At 38.1% G+C, this 22705-nt stretch overlaps 1 protein-coding gene across 6 annotated transcripts in view; it reads left to right on the top strand.

Annotated features, from left to right (window-relative positions):
- plekhg4 (pleckstrin homology domain containing, family G (with RhoGef domain) member 4) overlaps nt 1-22705 on the top strand; it is a 104167-nt gene that overhangs the window by 6000 nt on the left and 75462 nt on the right. For 4 of the 6 annotated variants that reach the window (XM_067440397.1, XM_067440399.1, XM_067440398.1 and 1 more), the window contains exon 1: nt 22069-22123. In XM_067440397.1, the coding sequence (XP_067296498.1) occupies nt 22084-22123 (40 nt within the window). In that variant the 5' untranslated portion in view covers nt 22069-22083. Of the gene's footprint in view, nt 1-4507; nt 4631-22068; nt 22124-22705 lie in introns of those variants that run through there. The other 2 variants (XM_067440401.1, XM_067440400.1) reach the window with 2 other exon arrangements.

Raw genomic sequence — 22705 nt, 5'->3', positions numbered from 1 at the left:
TTGATTGTGCTTTCCCTCCTCATATCACCCTGAGACAAGAAATTTATGCATTTTATTTCTGGAATAATTCCTCCTATGATGCAAATTGACGATATTTCCATCATAGGAGAAATGTTTGGCCAAAGGCTAAAGACTACAGCCAGCAGAGGGAGCCATTTCCGCATGTTTTGAACCCGCGCATGGGGGATGGGAGATCACACTCAGAGCTCAGCTCAGCTACAGGCGCTCATTTAAACGGAGCTATGGTGAGCAATGTAAGTATTATAACTTCTCAAATTAATTTCTATGAAAGTTAAGCTTGCAAAGGCATGAACTGAAACGCGCCAGACTGAACTCGCGTTGTGAATGTATGCCACGAGTGTAGTCGTGATTACCTCAGCTCTCATCACGAGATCTCATCAGCTCATTTATCTGACTCCTGCAGTTAGTGCTCAGTGCTGTGATACTCGCACGGTGACTCACTTATTATATTGAACAGACACGTTCAGTTTTTAATTGTAGTGTCTTCTCAAACTCATTCACAGTAATCCAGTAGGTGGCTTTGGGAATGGCCTCACAGGGCAGCGAAGCATTCTGGGAATTGTAGTCTTTCATCCCCATGAGACAAAAATAAATTTTCTGTCTTTTCTCAGTCTAGAAGGCACCAAATTCAAAAATAATTTCACATTTCTACTACATTGATGACCCAGTTTAAATACAGATTCATCTTCCCAGCGCTGAAGTACCCCTTTTAGTTAATCACTTTCAGACATGAGTGACAGTCCCTCAAAATAGAAAAAAACAAATGTCTTGAATTACATGTTGTAATTCCAACCGTTCACTGAACTGAGACGTGTTTTGCTGAGAGAACCGATGAACTCACGAGCCGCTGATACTGAGCAGCGTGAGTAACTGAACGAGCAGCAGTCCTCGGATCAGCAGTACAGAATTGAAAACCGTTTCTCTTGGACACGTTCAATACTGAGAACCGACGAGTCGATGAGCAGAGCCTTTTCATACAAACGATGCTCTTCTCCACTGGACTAGTTTTCCAGCTACAATGGCGTTCCCACGGGACTTCAGCGCGAGACACAGTTAGCCGGCTAAAACAGGTGAATTTAAACAATGGCTAAGTGGCTAAACGCATCTCGTTGTCATGTAAGGGCCCTGTTCATGTTGAACAGACATTTTAATTGCATTTTGTGTCTGGTAAGAGGCACAAAGTTACCCTTTACGTTTATGCCCCCAAAGCTGCCGTTTTAGCTGAGTGGGGGCTCTGGGCATTAACTGTACACCGTGTTGCAAGCACCAATCCGGTTAGTTTTTCTTTCTATAGACTGTACTCACAAAGACATAACGATCAAGATAAACTTAAAAATTCGCCGGAGTTGTCCTTTAACTCCAAGTCTTCCAGAGCGGTCAAAGCTGATTTGAAAGACCGCTGTATGCTACAGAAGGTGGCGAACGGCTGTCTTTCGAATCAGCTTTGACCGCTCTGGAAGACTTGGAGTTAAGCTTTTCTCTGAGAAAAGAACATAGAACGAAACTGAAGTCATTCTTAAAAAAAACAAAGATGTGTTCAGAGTTTTGCCAACCAAATACGGCGAAAGTTTAATCTATCAGCTCCAGTTCACTTTGCTCTTGTTGGTTGTAGCTCTATCCTATTGCATGCAGAAGTAGTTTGAAAGACAATCCTGCCCCTCGGATTGAGCTGTCAATGGTGAGTTTCCAGACAAAATATCTTGATTTGGGTCTGGCTTGTCAGGCTACCTAAAAGGTGTATATTAGTACCAAATATGTATAGGTACAATTATGAACCTTTTTAAGGTACAAAAGGTACAGATGTGTAATGTTAAGGGTACTTTCCCAGTGACAAGATGTTGTATAGCCTTAAAGGCATAATTTTGACACCCTTTTTCTCTGTGTAGTGGTGTCAATGTTAGAATGTTATAGCGCTTCATGAAAGACGTCTTGTATTTGTCAGCACTGGAAAAGTTCTCTGTACTTGTTGGTTATTGTTTCGTTTTTCAATTCTTTTTTTCAATTTATTTTTGTTTGTGAAACTTTAAAAAATCATGGTGAGAATAAATGAATAACACTGAGAAGACTGGAGCTGTCAGCCATATAGAGACCCCAGACAGGAAACACACTTGACGCTAGATCATGACAGTGAATCTCTCATAATGTAAAGACCACATTCTGATGAGTGCTCTGGGTGTTGTAGCGGATCCGGAGTAAAGGAGAAAAGCAGGACACACTTGTGCCACCGGAGACCCCCTGTCTTAAGTTCAGACAGCCCAGTTGTCGACACCATCCACCATAATGAGCGTCCTGAGTATTCTAGCGTTTTACAGAGTAGAAACTGAGTAGATTTAATGTGTGTTATGTGTTCTCCAGACCAGCTTGTGCCATCACTCTGGTTTCTCTCCAGTAGCTTTCAGTAGCTTAGCTAGTTGGAAATGTAACAAAGAAAAAAATAGACAACAAAGACAATAAATTTAAGGACTACTATAAGTTAAATAAGTTATATAAAGGGACACAAAATGCTCCTCAGGATTCATGACAGAGAGGAATCAGTTCTCCTACTGTTTGTTTGAACGAATCAATATTTTGTGCAAATGCAGTTAATTGCTTTTAGTATAATAATTTGATTATTGAGTGTTTTGCCCCTGTCTTTCCAATTAAGTAGAATGTGTTTCTTTGCTTCTGTCAGTGAAATTAATAAAAATGTTTGAGATTATTATCTTATTATCTAGATTATCTGTAATGTAGACATGTCTCCCAGTAAAGCTATTATGGGACAAAGCCCAAGGATGTCTGACAGTCTGCTCATGACCTCTGACAACAATGACAGAACAAGTGGACACTGCCAGTTGTTATTTTTAATGTACTGCCGTTTGTATGTTGTGATGTGTGGATAATCTTATATTGATCATGATGACCTTCTTAATCAGTTTTATCAATTCAGTTATTATTGACATCGATCGTTGATTAATTATTACTATCCTACTTTGCGCTAAAATATTAAGCAGCACAACTGTATCCATCCAAAAATAACAATAAATGTTTCGGCTATTTATTATTGTTTCAATTCTATCAATTGATAATAATAAATGTTTCTTGAGCAACAATTTCGTTTCTGAACAATCATCTGTTACGGAGACCGGAGCAAATTCAGCAGTGCCATCACATGAATAAATTATAACGTATATTAAAATAGAAAAAAAAATATTTTACTTTATTAATTTCACAATTTTACTGTTTTTGTGCATTTATTATCAAATAAATGCAGCCTTGGTAGGCAAACATTTTTTTTAAATCGTACTAACTCCAAACCAGTGAACAGTAGTATGGTGTTACATGAATACACGGACAAATCCTCAAATGCATTTTGAAAAAAAATAATAACAGAACATTAACGAAACGCAAGAATTTCATGGAGCACAGAAAGCAGTAAAAGGACATCCGGACTCCAGGCTGAGATTTCCTTCCTGTATTCTGTTCTGATGACCTTTAGTAGAAGGATTTCAGTGGCATGTCTGTTTTAAGTCAGTGTTTAAGCAAGCTTCAACAGATCTGAGAAAAGCCTTTGTTTTTTATCCTTTGTGTCTTTATCACATCCACACCTCTCATGGGCAATTTCTGTTGACATTAAGAGGTGGGTTAACCTGCTCTGCCAGAGTTCGAAATGGTTCCATCCGTTTTACGATCCATCAAGTGCACGTCTTAGTGTTGTTAACCTCATAAGCAAAAGGGAGATCTATTTTGAAAACATCAGACTGTCTCTGTTTGTAATGGCTAGGGTTGTTTCTCTGACACCATGAGGTTTCAGCATGATAAATGCATTGAAAAATGATTCTGTAGAAACACAGGAAGTGGATATGGAAAAATTGATTCATAAGAAAAGTCGTTTCCACCAAAAGTCATTTTTCAAAACCATCTAAGATACAAAGGTCAATGTTAAATAACATTCTCTGTTCTTTATATTTTCCTTCATTACCATTTATTTTCATTTGGCACAGTTCCCATCCTCCAGCCTTGTGGATTTCTCAGTTGTGTGAAGGCAAGTGTACTTTAGGGCTGTTTTGTTAAGGGTTGTATATCAAGATGTCTTGTGACTGTGAACATTTCCAAAGACCACAAAGCAGACGCCGTAATTTGAGTATGAATATGTTCCCCTGGTTTCAGTGCAAGTTTTTGGCTTGGCTGGTTGTGAAAGGCAGTGTCGTTTGTGTTTATGAGGTAACTCGTACTGTAATGCGAAGTATTCACTAGCATCACGACTCATTCTGTTTTAGATAGGAGAGTCTCACATGCCCCAGCAGGCAGATTTGGGAACAGTGTAGAGAAGGAGACAAATAAAGGAGTTTACTCTCCTTGAGAGAAAGAGCGAGAGGGAGGTTTTACAGAAGGGGAAAGGGGAGGAGTTTTCCCCGGCTGAGCTACCACAGTGACAGGCAATCTCAGTGTGTGTATGAGTATCTCACAGGGTGTTTTGTTGTGTTTTTTTTCTCTCACATGCTGTTAGCATTATCCTGGAGGGTCTTAAGAGACTGGCTGTTTTCTGATTAGTCTGATCTTGTAGGACTGAAGACTTTGGATTAGTGGAGAGTTGCTGTAGACATCAGTGCAGAATCTACTAAGGGCCGGGGTAAGTGACTCTTAGTTTAAACATTTTGTCTGTTCGTCTCTCTCCACCTGTCTCTGGAATTCTGCCTGTCCACTCACTCAGCCTGGAGTCACAATCTCCATGCCTGAGCAAGTCATCCTGATAGTGTTTCCCCCCTACTTCTGCCTTCTCTGTGTCCTCCCCTTCTTTCATCTCTGAAGTAATATTTCCCTTGCTATCCGAATTGGGGTTGTTATACTGCAAATAACATACTCTTGAATAACAAAAAAATGGAACAGACAGTATATGTATAATGAAAATGTGTATGTAACTGATAAAGATTCCTTTTAGTTTTACTTAATAGTTGAGACCTTAATTAGCTTTTTTGTTGAAGTTCACTTAAATAGTCCTTTGTTGTAACATTGTAAAACAGTATTATTATTATTATTATTATTATTATTATTATTATTATTATTATTATAATTTGAACATTTCTTGTCAGTTAAGCATTTAAAGTCACAACAGATGAATGACTCATACTATGCTCCTAGATCAGTGGTTCTCAAACTTTTTAACTCCAAGGCTCCACGTTGGACACAATAATATTCAAATGATACCTTTTTTGTTTTTCAAAACTGGTTCATATAAATTTAAGAAGTATCGACAACAATTATTATTAATTTTTAAACAAATTCATGAAATTCCAGGATTTGTTATTCAGGGATCACACTTTTGTTTTATTATTAATTAGTGATTTACTGGATAAGAATTAAATATATATATTTTGCATATCCTACAAATGCATATATAAAATTGCCCAAGGTTTTTTAGTAATTTACATGACTTTTTAGATGTAGACTTTTTTTTTTTTTACCAGGGATTTCAAGAATGTGGGAATGTTGTCAAAAGACAAAACAAATTCATGGAGGTTTAAAAAAAAAAGAAGAAAAAAGTCTTATTTAAAAAATTTAAAGTCATCTTGATGCCCCTATAGGGGCCCTGGCCCTCTGGTTGAGAACCACTTTTCTAGATCATATCAATACCTCATACATTTATTATTCTATTTATATTTTTAATGTTGGGCCATCCTTATACTTTAAAAGTATTTGTTCGGTACTAATATACACCTTTTTTGTCTAATTTTTGACTTATACTACAGAAAGTGATTGGTGGTGTTAGTGTTGTGCTGGAATGTGTGTCTGTGTGCGCACGGACAGATGCCTGCTCAGTATTTTTTTTTTTAAATAGCCCTGTTAAGACTTTGTGTGCCGTGACTGCATTGAGTTCACACACCATTAACCTCACACATAAAGAAGACCGTTCTTACATCAGCTAGGTCAATGAGGAGTCCCGATGAATGGCGGTTGAACTTTTGGACATGGCGGGATGAATGTGACTTTGTTGATTTAATACTGCTGCAGCCTGTTTGACACCTCAGTCCAACCGAAAAGCGCATTTGTAATTTACACCCACCTTGCACTCTTAGCAAAGTGTAGGAGGGCAGGACTGAACAAATTCTTCAATTTTGGATTCTCATCGTCATCTGTCCGTTATGTATGTAGCACAGAGTAGGATATCATAGTACATACATAAGCCTGACTGCTTTATATGTCCCAGGAATAGCCACTCAAATCTGAACTGGCAAACATTGGGCTCCCATCAGATCCCACCAAATCCAGAGTTACCCTGGACTGAACACTTCTGAGTTTCTGCATGTTTGATCGCTGATTTATTCCTGAAGGTGATGCGTTCGGTCAAATTATTAATGTGGCCATTTGGTGAAGGTTTATTACTCTGAATTGTGTGTGTGTGTGTAGTGTGTGTGTGTAGTTTGTGTGTGTAGTGTGTGTGTGTGTGTAGTGTGGTGCCGTCACGGCTGGGTGCTTCTATGCACTACAGCTGGACCTGAAGGTGCAATGTCTGACCCAGAGGGCACTGAAAATGTGGGAAACATCCCCATTCTGTCCAGCAGACTTCTTTTCATCACTCCAGAATGAAAAATTGATCTTATGTGTAGCAGTGAAAATATTTTGGAAAGACATGCTTCGTGTATAAGTCTTACCCAGTAAAAATTATGTTTTATTATATACATTTTGTTGCAGAGAGATTGTGGAGGCACATGAAAGTATTTATGTTGTTTAAAGGCATGTGTTAGACTGCCAGCACCAATTGAAGTAATCAGAGATTGGCCACAAAGTAGATGTGTACGACCCCTTGACATTTTATCAGTGTCATGTGGGCAAAATAAGCACTGCCTGGTAGAGCTGTCACTAAAATTCACAGGCCCAGGACAAAATGTTTATGGGTGGGCCACCTCTCTACCATAGAGGACCCCCTTCACAGGGCCCCAGACAACTGCTGCATGGTATTATGGGTGATTATGAGTCAGTTTTTTGCTTGAACAGAAAAAAACTGAGAGGGAAAGAACCAGGGACAGGATATTGCAGTATGTCTATAGCAGACAATAGTGAACATTGCCTTAAACTTCAATTTCCTCTGCTGAATCTCCAACCCTCTGTCTTCTGCCATCTGTATCCCTAATACTTATGTGCTCATGCATTGATTACACGTAGATATGAGAGAGAAACCAAAAAAACATTGGCAGTTAACTGTGTGATAAAATGAAGCGCTAGGTTATGAAGGTTTTTTTTCTGACACTTAGCTCTGGCTCTGGATTCTCTGTTTTTCATCACATCAGGTTATACTCTTCACTTTACTATTTAAATCAAAATCATATCCTATCTCTCTTTCGTTCTCTCTGAATGTCATGTGTTTCATGTTAAATTAGACAAACAGTCTGGTGATTTCCCCAGTGATGGTATCTAGGTCTCATTCGGTTTGCAAAACATGTTGGCCATGGGTGAACCTTCTGGCTCAATGGGGAAGATCAAGTGGGTCCAGAACAGAGTTAGCATTAGCACTCCACTCAATGTGGATTTAATGTTTAAATCAGGAAATGATTTCTCACAATGTCTATTACATTTATTTCAGTAGTGTTCCATTTAGTTTAATCTAGTTTCATTAATGTAGCCTGACATCTTGAAGTCTGGTTGAAGTCTGGTATGTTTCTATCGATGAATACACATTCTCAATACATTAAAAAAACAGCGATGATCAAAAGGCGTGGACAAAACAGTCACTCTTGTATGCGAGTGCGTATGCTCGAACGTGACTAACTCAGTCATATATGCCATCACCCAGCACGTGTTGTGTTTAAACTAAACTCATTTAAGCCTTGCCAATTTAAACATTACACAGCAAGACGTGAAAGAGAACATGCGTGCGCTGAAATAAGATTGTGTGTGTGTCTGCCCAGTGCCCACTCATCTGAAGCGTTGCAGATAGCATGCTAATATTGAGTTATATTTAATTCATTTATACAGCTGTTACTGTTAGATACCTGAAAAACCTGAAAAGCACTTTCTATTTTATATGCATCTTTGTTCTATTACATGTATTTGTGCTGTTGCTTGTAGTTTGATTATTTGTTCATATTTTTGACAAATGTCCTAGTTACCCTGAACATAGCACACACTGAACTGTACCGAAACCGTGACCCTAAAGCCATGATATAAACCGAACCGGGAGTAATTTGAACCATCCCACCCCTAGTCTGAGAGTGAGTAATTAATTAACGCCTTTTACCCAGGGTTAGCAGGGTTAGATGCCACTCTTACATTGCGGCGCCAACGTTGTATAGTGTGAAACAGAGTGATGTTAAATGTTAGTGCTAGATGCTTAGCAAACAGATAACTAGTTTGGGCAGCCACGGAAACACTGCGCTAGTGTTGCACGATATACCGGTACTAGAAAAGTATTGGGATATCCTGCTATTACAAACGGTACGATATGGAATTTTAGTAATTTTAGTACCTGTACTTTATGGAGGACAGCGCTAATATGAGCTGTATTTCTTAATTTGCGTCGATGTGTCTGTGACAGCAGGTGTCAGGACGTGTGTGCAGCAGAGCTCTGCTTCCACCGTTCACTAAACATTGGAAGTAGAAGAGACAAAGAAAGCAACAGAAATATGCCCGCACGAGAAGAAAAAGCGTGGCGCGGGACAAGCTCACGCTGCCAGACTCTGACCCGAAGCGCAGCGCGCGCACACACAAGGCTTTTCAGACAACATGCACTCGTGATTCAGTTCTTTCGCGGATTATTATTTGGGTTTGAATGGTCAAAATTATGTAAATCTGGTGAGTATTCAGGTAAACACAGTCGAATATGTATTTAGTGAACGTGTACAGCTGAGGTAATAAGATCCGTGCAGGTCTTAAGCCAGACCTATCTGTGTGATTAATGTTAATCAAACATCAATGAAAAATAGAAAACCACCACATGCTTGGCTAAACAATTAAAATATATTTATTAAGAATCAGTGCATAGTTAAATTCGAGAGTGAAGACTAAGCAGTTTAATTTTTGATAATGAATTTTTTTCTTGACTTGCTACTGTTAAATAGACGTTATGTAGCTGAAAAATACAGCACTGTTTTTGTCATATTGTTTGTAATTTGCATTTTGGGCTTATTTTTAAAAACAAATATAGCCTAAAATTAAAAATCTATATTATATTTAAAAAATGGCAGGGGGCAGGAACATGTTGTTACCCAGAATAATAAGTTCTGTTGTCATATTAATCATATTATCTGTTTGTTTTTTTACCATGGTATCGATTTAGTATTTTAGTCTGGTATCGTATTGAAGTCATAATTTTGTTATCGTGAGTCGTGACAACACTACACTGCGCATTATATAAGAGGAAACATGTCAAATGCTGACAGAAAACATAACAATTTGAGTGAAGAAGAGACTTCTTTCTTACCTTTTATAGTCTGGAATATCCATTCAGCCTCTTCTCCTGGTGGCCAGACTGTAATAATTTGCAGAAACCCCCCAACTCTTGTTTACGTCTGCATGTTGTTCAGTTTCTCCACATCGTTTATGAATGGGATATCTGATAAGAACTAGCAGAGTGTTAAAACAAAAGCAGATGCTCATAAAACCCAGATCTGCTTCGAATCTCTCCTGCATCGCAATGATAGCTTGTTGTTTTCTGTTGTCTCCTCTTCATTTAGTGAATTACCAAGAGTCTGTCTCCATCTCCATAATTTTTTTGATGACAAAATAAAGATAGAGGAAACTGAACAATGAAATATGGTAAAGGAGAACAGTCTAGAGAAAAACTTTGTGACTAAAGCCACATACATGTAATGCTCATTTAGCTTTGGTGGACCAGCTCAATCCTGAATGAGTCTCTCTCTGCTGACTCTCAGCACATCCCTTCATCCTTGTCAGGGGTTAAGAGGTTAGAGGAGTCACGCTCCCGTTTTGCCTATTTTTTTCTTTATAGTAATCCCTTTGAATAATTCGGAGATTGGTGCATACGTTTATAATATTTTCACAAACACCTGTATTTTAAATGTACCTTCTCTTTTCATTCAGTAAAGAATAATGACTTAAATCATTGTTAAGGTGTGAGTGGCCCAGCTGGGATAATATAACATGAACACTGCTCAGGGCTGCATTTCCTAAAAGCATTGTAAGCATGTTGTAAATTGAGGTAAAATGTTAAATTGTCGTAGGGACCATTGGTGGGCATTGTTCTATGATCATCTTAGGCTTATTATGCTTTTGGGAAACATGGTCTATAGGGCAGTTTCTCTCAATCAGAGGGCCGGGCCCCACTAGGGGGCATCGGAAAAGGCCTGAGGGGATCTTGCCTTTTTTTTTTTAAATAAGACATTTTTCTAGGTTTATCATGCTCTGGATTCTGGAATATTTTTTTGTTTTTTTAAAAAGGTGTCATGAACTGGCTTTTTTATTTTATATACTGTTGTCTGAGGTCAACTAATGACTTTTGTGTGGTTTTTACATTCAAAAACATCAAAACTAATAAGTAATAGGCTGTTACTTGTGTGTAAAAATTTTCATTTTCTACACTGGTTTTGAGGCTGTTTTCTGAACGCTGGGGTTTGATGGGCGTGACGCACTGAAGACTTGGAAGTAAACGCCCACGGCTAGGATTGTATAAGATTTGCATATTTTATGAGCTTTAGCTCCCCTGTCAGTTCAGTTGACATGAGGGATTGTTTTGAAAGCGGCAACCAGGATGATTCTCTCACAGGGCTCATAAATGTCTTTACCTAACAAACACAATGATTTATTTCTCATCCACCCACGATTGATTAGAATATTATTTCTGCGTTACATGGCCCGCCCGATTGGTCGATATAAACACACACACACACCAGGGCTGTCAATCTTCGTCCATTATCCCATTCAAATTTAATTTGTTAGGTTTTTTTAAATATTTAAATTATATTCAAATATTAAATGCTCAAATTGGACTTTTTAATATTACTAAATATTTAATATTAATAAATATTTACTATTTATCTATCTGTATCTAGGTAGTCTATTTAAGTTTAAACATATTTGACAACATATTACTTACACAAAAACAAGTAAATAAACGAATGGCCAAGACCTCTTAACCATTGAACGCCCGAGTGAGCTGTGCTGTGGTACACATGGAACTTTTCTTTGACATGACAGTAAATAAGCAAACCAGTAGAAGCAGTGCATTTATCCTTTATTCATGCAATATCTATTGATTCAGTACAGTAGCCTACACTTTAGTAATGTTGAACCACGATTTAAATAAAATGAGGCATGGTATGCTAACTGTATCTTTAGCTTGCATACAACTTTATCTCGCGGCTCAACAATTTTTACCTCCTACAGACCAAAATCCAAAGTACTTCCAGACATGGCTTTTTAGATTTTGGAGGGTTAAAATCGTTTTCTTTGGTGCTGTCTAGTTGGGCTCTGCACTTTCTGCTTGTTTTTATTTTATTTATTTTTTACATTTGAATATAAATGTTCACCTTCGAAATTAGTTTTTTTTTAAACTATTCGAATATATATTTGAAATTAAAATATTCGTTGACAGCCCTAACACACACACGTGCGTGCGCGCCCAGATCAAGGAAGGAATATTATTTCACTATAGCCCGTCTGGAAAACACATAAATGATCCGATGAGTCGGGTTACTGAATTACACGTGCTTATTATTCTGTAGAGGTGTGTTTCGTCACATGATGATGTAAAGATGAAGCACACGATCGTTTTTTTTTTGGCCTGGTGTCTATAAAAGCTTTTCTTTGACTAACAAGGAAGTTATCAGCTATAAAACTTACAGGATAATTTTATATTACCTTTTATATATCAAAAGCTGAAGGGAAAGTTGATTTCTCAATTCGTCACCCCTTTAAACAAAAAAAAGTTTTTGCACAATTACCATCGCAAACCTGTAGGTAATAGTGCATGGGACGAAGGATAACCAAATCTAAAACTTATGGAAACGCTTCGTTCTCATGACCATCATCAGACATATGCCTGATGAAGGTCATGAGACTGAAACGTTGCCAATATTTTTTTGCTAGTACTGATTTCCATTGATTGTTTAAATAAAGTTTTTAAAATATTTTTTTATTATAAAAAATATTGTAGACAATGGGTGTGTTTACATGCACACCAGTAAGCTGACAACTCCAAAAAAATCAGCTTACTGAAATAACCAATTTTCCCTGTTTACATGCAAACCAGTAAACGGACAACGCAAGTAAACAGCGTTTACATGACTATTTATAAACCGGGTTATTTCCTTGTAGTGCCGCCAAAAATAATAATGTCCGTATATCTGACTATGAGTTTTTCAAATGTTACGTCAGTTGTGATGTTAAATAAAGCGTGCGCCGTGTCAGCGGGAGATTTACAGCTCATATTATCCCTTATGTAGTTACTCAGTCAAGTTTTGACTGAACCTCTTCTACTTCTGCTGCATGAGAAAAGAGAACACCTCTTTACAATTTTCTGGGTCTTAAACGAGTCTGCGTTTGTATGTCCTTATTTCACGCTTGCTTGCTCTGTCTGGATGCATTTAAATCTGCTCTAAGTTTGCGTTTTTGTCACCTATCACACATGCACACTTCAATAAGCCGCCAGAAAGCAGGTTAATGTGTTTACATGCAGCGCGAAATCGAGGTAAGAGGCAAAAAACTACCTGTTCCGACCGGTTTATGCTTACGCCGTTTATGACATTACTCTGATAAAAGAAAACAGGTTACGCGTTTACATGACCATGTTCGTTGTCGGCTTATTGGGCATATTCGGCTTAAGAACGTGCATGTAAACGCACCCAATGATTTTAAAAGGTTGAGGGCTACTGGTCTAGGAGAAATAGACTAGCCAGAGCTTCTGCTCTTAACTTAAAATCAATCCTATGTGATTAAAAATAACATTGGAGTCAGTCCTAACAAGGTGGTCTGTATTTGTCAGATTGGAGATGCCCAGGAGAGTTCCCATTTTAGATGATGGAAAAAGGAGACAGAGGAGGACACTTGTGTTCACGCTCCAAGGATGTGTCTCAATAATGTTACCATACTAATCACCATATTGCCAAGTAATCATGTTGTGGAAAACTTGACTCATCAGTGATCCAGTTGCATGGATCAAGGTCCTTGTTATTGCCCAAATTTGGGATATAAAAAGGAATGAGAAACCGCATAAGGAATGGGGAAACAGCATGCAAAAGCACCCTTCTGATTAGACACAGGTGAGTGAAGTCATCAGGGCTCCACCTGTTAGTGAGTTTCTATCCCTAAATCACATTACTAATCCACTTCCTAATAATAATGTTCAACCCTTTAATTATATGTAGTTTGTCTGGGTGCATCCAAAATCGCATACTCTCTGAGTATGAACTTTAAGACCGATAAATATATGTTCTATATAGTATGAATGTGTGTAGTAGGGGTGTTGCGATATATTGGTATTGACGATATATCAGGATATTAAAAAAAATTCAATGTCATTATCATGTTAATTAGGGGTGTCTTAATATACCGGTATTGGCAATAACCGTAATATTTAAAATGTATAGTTCACATATGAAATAATCCAGTGTCAGTATCTAGTTGACATACAGTTGGTAAAATTGAACCTTAAAGGGATAGTTCACCCAAAAATAAAAATTGGCATCATTTACTCACCCTCAAGTTGTTCCAAACCTGTATGAGTTTTTTTTCTTCTGCAGAAGATATTTTGAAGAATGTTTGTAACAAAGCAGATAGAGCAACCAGTGACTACCATAGTATTTTTCCCTTTACTATGGTACTCAATGGTTGCTCTATCTGCTTGGTTACAAATTTCTTCAAAATATTTTTGTTTTTCAGCAGAACAAAGAAACTCGTACAGGTTTGGAATTAGAACAACTTGAGGGTGAGTAAATGATGACAGAATTTTCATTTTTGGGTGAACTATCGTAACTTTGCTGGTCCACAAAGTGAGACAACAATGTACTAAAAACAGACAACAACGTTGCCAAAATGATCCCCATACACACGGATCTGAGAAATGAATAGAGAGGCTGTATTACGCATACCAGGTCAGTAGTGTAATACGTGCGCATAACGTACATTTTCATAAATTTACACAATACAATAATAAATGCATGCGTATTTAGGGTCATGTGGCAGAGGAGTCGTTCATGCTATTGTCTTTACTGAACAGATGTCCGCATGTTTGTAAAGGCTTGTTGCGTGCCGCCTTGTGATACTAAATATTTGTCGATTTGTTTCGGTTAATAGTGATAAGACATGGAGAAAGCCTGCAGCATTTTAACTGGCATATTACATTGACAAAGCATAAGTAACATTATGCTCGTTTCACAAACACATGCGGTAAAAATACAACAATATAAAAGTAATTTGAAAAAATGTCTATAATAATATTTTAAACATGTTTTAATAGGTTATGACATTTGTTTGTGATGTTATATTGTATTTATTGTACATTGGTCCCTATGCTGGGATGGTTATAAAGTAAAATATCTAACTTCCGGCGGGCCATCTTGCATATTTAACTTACGAAAAATGCGTAACTTGACATGGCAATGGCTTCGACATAGCAAGCGTTTTGAACTGTGAGAGGCATTACACTTTCTTCGTAAGCTGAATATGGAAGGAGGTCTGAAAGAAGAATGTCATATACACCTAGGATGGCTTGAGGGTGAGTAAATTATGGGATAATTTTCCTTTCTGGGTAAGCTATATTAAAGTAGCACTGACTTGTTCAGCTTGAGTCTGTTGTTTCTAAAGTAATAAACAACTCCACACACCATTCTGTATAATGAACGCTTCAGTTCTCTGCCTTCACAAAAGGTTTCATTTTAACCGCAAACCTCTTGTGTGTCCCAGAATGATTTGAGTGTGTTCAGGGTGTTTACTTATGTCATACTTAACAGAAACATTGACTCAATAGGTGACTGTTGGAGCACCTAAAGACATCTCGCATCATTTGTTGATTTTTACCTTACCTCAGCGTGGTTGTAAAGGAAGCATTGTTAAGTGTTTTATTAGACGTGTGTACTCTGGTTTTATTTAACTATTCAGACTACAGGTGCACTTATTAGCAATAGCATGTGTGGACATGTCTTATTATTTTCAGTGAGGATTACTTGTGCTTATGTCTACAAAAGGTTTTCTAGCTGTGGCTAACCATCAATTCATTAGACACTTAGTGGGACAAATAGATTAAAATAGATGGAACTGAAGCTGAACTACTCTGATGTAAGGAGATTTAGTAGTAAGTCCTTATTTAGCAGATGCCACACGTATTAAATGGCACAGTCGCTTCTAGAGCAACCTGGTAGACCCACAAAAATACAAATTAATTGTATTCCATTTTAATTGACTGAATTCAACAAGAAGTAAACAATGCTAAAGAATTACATTGCTGTTGATATGACTTTAGGATACGGTCTAACAGTTAGTAAAATCCATTTGTCTTATGTGATGCTGGTAGAATGATTATGATAGCACATTTTGAATCTAGTTTTTGTTGAGGTTGTAGCTGACATGCACACAGAGCAGCAGTGATTTATAAAGCTAAAGTAAATATTAAAAATGGTGTACTGCCATCAGCCAGTCACAGTTTTTTCTGGAGGTAATCCTCTCTCACAATGGACTGAAACCCATTTGATTTTAGACAAGCTCTAGGAGTCAAACAGAAAAGCATCACCCTTACGCTGATGACAAAGTCAAAGTCCTTTCAAATTGCAAGAGCTTGTGTGTCTTGGAATTTAAATGTCCCCACAAAGATGGCAACATCCAAATTCCTTTTTCTTGTGTGGACATTTTTGGTCCTCAAAGACTGTAGATGTAGAAAAATGGTTCATTCCTATGAATGGAAGAAAATGTAAGGTGCAATATGACGGAATAGTAACGCCTTCTAAAGTAAAAGAGTTGGTTGCTGATCGGTAAAGTCATTGCATCACTGCAGATGCCGTTAGAAGCTCCGGTTCCAATAGAAACATGAGACTCACACTTAGGACTGCACATTGGCTTGTTAAGCCTGAATATAAGTGTTTTAAGAAATAAGCTTTTTTAACGCTATTTGAGTACAAGAAAAAGAAAAAAAATGGAACGGTTCATGTCAGATTTGTGAAGTAAACAGACTTTCCTTTTTAGGGACTTACTAAGTGATTGTTTTTTGGAAATGTAAAATGAAAATGGAAAGTCCCCATTAAACATGAAATCCGTGTGTGTGTGTGTGCATGCTTGGGGTGTGTTACGGTCCTTCTGCTGATCTTGATCATTAAGGTTTAAAATTAGCAGGAATAAAGGCCTCTGTTAAAAATGAGAACTCATCTTTCTTAGCATCTCTTGTGATTCAGCACAAATCACTCAGATTAACGTGAAGTTAGACAGACGTTAACAGAAGTTGTGTGTCTGTCCATCAAGTGTCGCAGCTTGAATTTGGAGGTATTTGATGCCAGAAATTCCCTGAAGTTGAAAAATTGCTGCAGGCATCTCTTTCCTGCAAGCACACCCTTCCCAAAGTTCATATTTTAGCACACCTGGATTCATAGGTATGTAGGTATGTATTTAACTGTTGAAATCTATGATGGTTCTTACTTTGTTTTCCTTTTGAGAAGGAAAACATACTATTTCTTCATTGATGCTCATTCTCTCTCAGCTTTTTTCAGCACATGAAAACACATGGCATATTCATTCAGTGAACCTCACGTGTTTGCCATTCATTAAAGGGTTACTTCAGCGATTAGCAAATGGCTTTGTATAAGTAGAAACCCTGAAATATATTCAAATTATTGTGCTTTCCCCCCTCATATCCCCCTGAGACAAGAGATTTATGCATTTTATTTCTGGAAAAATTCTTCCTATGATGCAAATTGACGATTTTTGCATCATAGGAGGAATGTTTGGCCAAAGGCTAAAGACTACAGCCAGCAGAGGGAGCCATTTCCGCATGTTTTGAATCCGCGCATGGGGGATGGGAGATAACACTCAGCTTGCAGGGAGAGCTCAGCTTGCAGACAGGATCATTTAAACGGAGCTATGGTGAGCAATGTAAGTCTTTTAACTTCTCAAATTCATTTCTATGAAAGTTAAGCTTGCAAAGGCATGAACTGAAACGCGCCAGACTTAACTCGCGTTGTGAATGTATGCCGCGAGTGTAGTCGCGATTACCTCAGCTCTCCTCACTCGTGCAGTTAGTGCTCAGTGCTGTGATAGTCGCGCGGTGACTCACTCATTATATTGAACACACACGTTCAGTTTTTAATTGTAGTGTCTTCTCTAACTCAGTCACAGTAATGAAGTTGGTGGCTTTGGGAATGGCCTCACAGGGCAGCGAAGCATTCTGGGAATTGTAGTCTTTCATCCCCATGAGACAAAAATACATTTTCTGTCTTTTCTCAGTCTAGAAGGCACCAAATTCAAAAATAATTTCACATTTCTACTACATTGATGACCCAGTTTAAATACAGATTCATCTTCCCAGCGCTGAAGTACCCCTTTAATCTTTGTTTTCATTGCTGTTATGGGCGGAGCTCAGATTGTCTATTGCATCTCTGTTGGTTTTGGTGGATAATGCTCACCTCCCTCGACAGATATTGGCACAAATTGTTATGGGAACACACAAGTGTTTATTCCAGCACTCTGCACCAGTTTGTTTTCCTCTCATGATTTAAGGTTGTACTTGTGTTGCTGCTTTTTGTCCACCCATAATATATAATAAAAAACAAGCATGTCCAGTTTTGATCAGTCACCTGTTATTAATTCTCTCTCTCTCTCTCTCTCTCTCTCTCTCTCTCTCTCTCTCTCTCTCTCTCTCTCTCTCTCTCTCTCTCTCTCTCTCTCTCTCTCTCTCTCTCTCTCTCTCTCTCTCTCTCTCAGGGGGTTTCAGGTTAACTAGTATCAGCAGTGCATTAGTCATTCCTGCCAGACAAACTGCATCTCTTTTCATGTTTAATCACTTAATCAGATTGCGTTCTGGAGAAGCAGAGCAGGACAGACGGTCTTGTTTTTCCATCATTTATGTTTGTAAATCTTTAGAGTGTCTTTGTGTGGAAGCAAAAAAGTAATAAGTCATTGTAAAGGTGCACTAAGTAATGTCATGTTTTCAACAATCACTTTGTTTCACTGACTCCAGATGCAAGCTGTTTTTTAATGTGGAATTGCAAGGATAATGGCTATATTCAGTAGGGCTCTCTCTTGTACTACTTTACCTGTTTCTGTCATGTAAAGATATGGCAGAAATGGTAAGAGTAGTATGGATAGTATGACGTTCATTTGGAGATGCATAGTCTAAATTTGACTAAAGTATAGCTTAAAGAAGGATAAGTATTTGGTCCTCCTTATACTCCTTACTGGTTGGTGTTATTAGTTGGTGAGTAAAAACCATTTGTGAGATTGTTTGGGTGCCTTAAAACACAATGATTGAGATTTGCAGCTTACATTAACAAGAGAGTGAAATATTTAGTCTGAGTACAGTACTTCAGGGATCTAGGTGTTTATGTGTTGCACCATTAAGGCCCAGCTATACTTCATTTTCCGCGTTCTACTCCGTCTCACACACAGTTGAGCGTGTGAGCCTTTCAAAGTGTACTCCTTTGGCAGTGAGCACTGAGAGCACATGCTCGTTCGGCACATGCACACTCCCTAATGGACTTTTTTTTCCTCCAAGTGCTCAAGTCACTCATGTGCTGTTGAACGTGCACCATCCTGCAAAATTGGGCTGTGCACGGACATCCGCGGGCCCTCCTGATGATGAAAATTAAGTCACATGGACAGTACGTAGGTGACCAAAGTATACTTTGGGCTTTAGTTTATTTCTAGTTTATTGCTGGCTCCCTTAAGCCTGGGCCTGTTGGGCTGTTGCACATACACATTGATTCTTATCTCTGGTATGCCTGGAGAGGTTTGAAGTATTCCTCATTTATGGCCATTAAAGGTAAGAAAACAGCTGTAGAGATCATTTGTCCGCATTCCTTCCTTGCTTCCTTTTACTTTTTCATCCTTCTTTCTGTTGTTTGAATGTTGTTATGCTGCTTAGTCATTATGTTATCAGACCTCTCCATCACATAACATCAAGTACACGCTCACTCTGGCCTGTAGAGGTAGTCCTTCTCCTTGCCAGATACTCTGGAAGAACCTACTGTAAAGGTGTATGAGCTTCTGATATTTCCTCTGGACACAAGTCCTCTCGCCTCAAACTGATCCAGTTGCATGTGAATAAAATAATATTTTCCTGTTGTTCTCAATTTGATTAATTTGGATATAATGGCTAGTCGATTACATTCAGTATAAGAGCTCCTTTTCACTTTACACGGACTGATTTCTGCAGTCTTGAAGCCAGAGCATCTCTGTAGAGCAGCCCAGTGGTTATTTTACCTCAAACTCTGCTCTGCTTGTATAGCCTGTGATACACACACACACACACACACACACACACACAGGAACTGAGTATTACTCCTGATGACAGCCTTGAGTCATATAATGAGCCATTAACAAAGGGTGCAACACAAGAACTGCTTTTTGCCCCATGGCTGAATATCCACTCTCCCTGACAACAACAGTAACTAAAACAAAGTTTTCCTCTTTCCTCTTCCTGCCATACAGTGACTGTGTGGACTTTATGAGATCATTTTTGTCTTTTTACAAGGTAACATATCAGTGTCAAAAATGGTTAAAGTCTTACAGGGGCAGACGGAATGCACAAAATACACATCTGGAAATTGTAATATGTTTGTATTATGTTAAGTTAAACATATACAACACTCATTTCATACTTTGATGAAAAATTAAATCCTTATTAGGGAAACAATGGATGACATTAGTTGCAATTTTTTGACTGTTTTACAACTAAGCTGTAAATGCTTTCGTAAATATAAATTCAAATATTTAAGATACAATGTAAGTACATATATGTAGCAAAGTTCGTAATAAGGAAGGAGGGGGGAACCGGTGAACATTTTAAAGACGTTAATCAAATAAATAAACAAAACGAAAGTAACGTGGGCAGCACCTCACGGAAGACTGCCACGCACACACATAATAAAACATAAACAAAACATAACAAAGTCCAGGCCTGGTCCTTTCTAGCCCTTCACAGGTGTCGCTCGTCCACCTTGCCACAATACATTTGTCATGCTTTCGCTTCTCTTCTCGGTTTCAAAATGGTTTGTTTTAATTTTTAGATGCCATTTTTAATGTTTCTGGCATGGCAGTAATTTGATCTTTTTTGAGGAATCTTTCGTACATGCCTTCCTAGTGTGCAGCTGGAATGCAAGTATGCATGTTCCAGTTACTGCAGTGTTTTGGCTCCCCCTGGTCCCCCTGTGTTTAACCTCTTCTTTCAAGTCCAGCCCATTTTCACCATGAGGTACCTGCTAAGAGGTTTATTATTGCACCTCAACTTCTCAAATAATCTTAAAGTGTGTAAGTCCCTTACTGGTGACACCAATCAGAATTGTTTTCTTAAACACTCCTTCTGCTTCCACTCTGCCCATTAAAAAATATGATAGGGTAAGAATAGGATAGGTTATTATGAGTAGGTTATCCATGGCAGCACTGCAGTATTATTTTTACATTGTTTAATTTAGTTCACTTAAAGGTGCACTGTGTAAATTTTAGCGCCATCTAGCTGCGAGGTTGCGAATTGCAACCGCCCATCGCTCACCCCTCCCTTTCAAAGCACATAGAGAAGCTATGGTGTAGGGCCCGCGTCCGACTGCTTATCAAAATTTTCGGCCATAGTCCCATTGGAGCCTGTATTTTTTTTAAATCCTCCCTATTTCACACTGTTGCAGCCATTAAAATAGTTCAGTTTTGTTTTTAATGTCAAAGTAGTTATATTTCATTTCGTTTTTTTATTAAGGTATTTAGAAAAATTGTTTGGAGAATTTTTTTTAATTGTTAAAAGTTTTTTGTTTTTTTAAAGTGATGACCAAGCTGCCAGCAGCCGTCAGTGAGTTAACCCAATGCTCTCAAATCAACACTTGGACTTGTCTTGGCTATAATAAAACCCCGATATCAAACACTTGAAGCATCACAATGTTAGCTTAAACATTTAGTATCACCACCACCCGCACTATATGCACATTTAACGTCAACGAAAGAGACATATGAGCTGTATCTTATTTATCAATATCAAAGACTGCAATATGAGAAAACATCTGCGTGTTGGCTGGCTTTAGTCAGTTGTGGCTAATGCGGGTTGCAGTAGCGCTGTCAAATCTGGCTACAACATGTCATATATATAGCCTATAACATGCTCTCACGTGTTTACCAGGAGTAAAATTAACATATGTGGTTTTTAACACATTGTGCATTTACACTTATCCAGTGTCGTCTGAAATGCGTCCCAGACCACCTTTGAATTAGTATGTTTGAGAAATTGGATTTAAATCCATCCCTTGAAGGAATTTTGGAAGGCTTAACTTTTACACAATTGGTAAAAGTAACTCCGTAACTTGCAGCTGAGCTGAAGGAACGCTCACTGCAACTGCTGCTAGTGGGGACACTAAACACAGCGCAAGCCAGTCTTGACACAATACAGATGTTGGTAGTCAGTAGCGTAGTCTCGTCTCATAGTTTATTTTAATGATTGAATGTTTAAAATATTAAATAAAGGAAAAGCTTAAAAAAGCTCAGCCCACATTTAAAGTATGATGTTAATTTTTTTTAAGATGTTTTAAAAGTACAAAGTAAAATGTACAGCTACTTTCTACATCAGTAATTACGTTTTAACATGTTTTTTGCATTGTAAACATCACAACAATATAAATAGATTAATATGGTACTGTACTAATGCTATTTGGCCAACGTCTGGCTGTCCATGAGAGTCTGTCGAGCTAGTTTTTGCAGTGTGTTCCACACGTCGGCAGCAGTTCAACGAACCGACTCAATATGTAGAATCAGCATCAGGGCCACCGGAGAGAGAGAGAGATCACTCCGATTGGCTGTTCAGTTTTAAGAACAAGTCAGTGCACAAGAATAAAAGCGAAAGTGATGAAAGCAAGCGAAGAAATCAGGATGGCACAGACAGAAGGCTATTCTAACTTTACATCATCTTACCTGAGAATTCTAATACTTGAATACTTTTCATAACATGAGCCACTTGGAATGAAGAAAGTGATCAACATTACAACAGACATTCAAAATGGTAAGCAGACACTGCTTTGTTCCCATTTTTGAATGACGAATATAGAATATACCTGCTGATATAGACAGTTATTTCCTACACACAGGTGCAGAACGCATGTACTGGTTGGCAGTCGGCAGTAGTTTGCTATGTTTTCAATAGCACTTTTTTTGTCCCAGAACGCAAGTGACGCAAGACGAAAAAAAAAGAAGTCTGCTTTCATTGCTTTTTGTTCTTTGGCATCGACTTATTTATACACTACAGGGCTCCCTGGTCCAGGGGTCCCTGATCTCTCTATACATCAAGTTAGCCTTGGCCTGTAAATGGTTGAAGACCCCTGCTCTAGAGCCAAAGGAACATGTGTTTTTACAATGCCTGGTTTAAAGTAAATATATTTTAATTTAGGAATGGTCACATACTTGACATTGAGCGTTTTAGTTAGACAAGGTCGTACAATGCACAGACTCTATTTATGCTGAACCCCTATATAAATAGACAAACCCAACCCAGTGATGACTTAAACACACAGACCCACATATGTGTACTCAAATTAGTAAGACCTTATTTCAGCGTTTAGGTTTATGTTCAGCTTGGTACCAAGCT

This window comes from Pseudorasbora parva, chromosome 1, assembly GCF_024679245.1.
Source record: "Pseudorasbora parva isolate DD20220531a chromosome 1, ASM2467924v1, whole genome shotgun sequence".
NCBI classification, from domain to species: Eukaryota; Metazoa; Chordata; class Actinopteri; order Cypriniformes; family Gobionidae; genus Pseudorasbora; species Pseudorasbora parva.
Note: the sequence above shows the minus strand (reverse complement) of the source record. Positions and strands in the feature narration are given on the sequence as shown.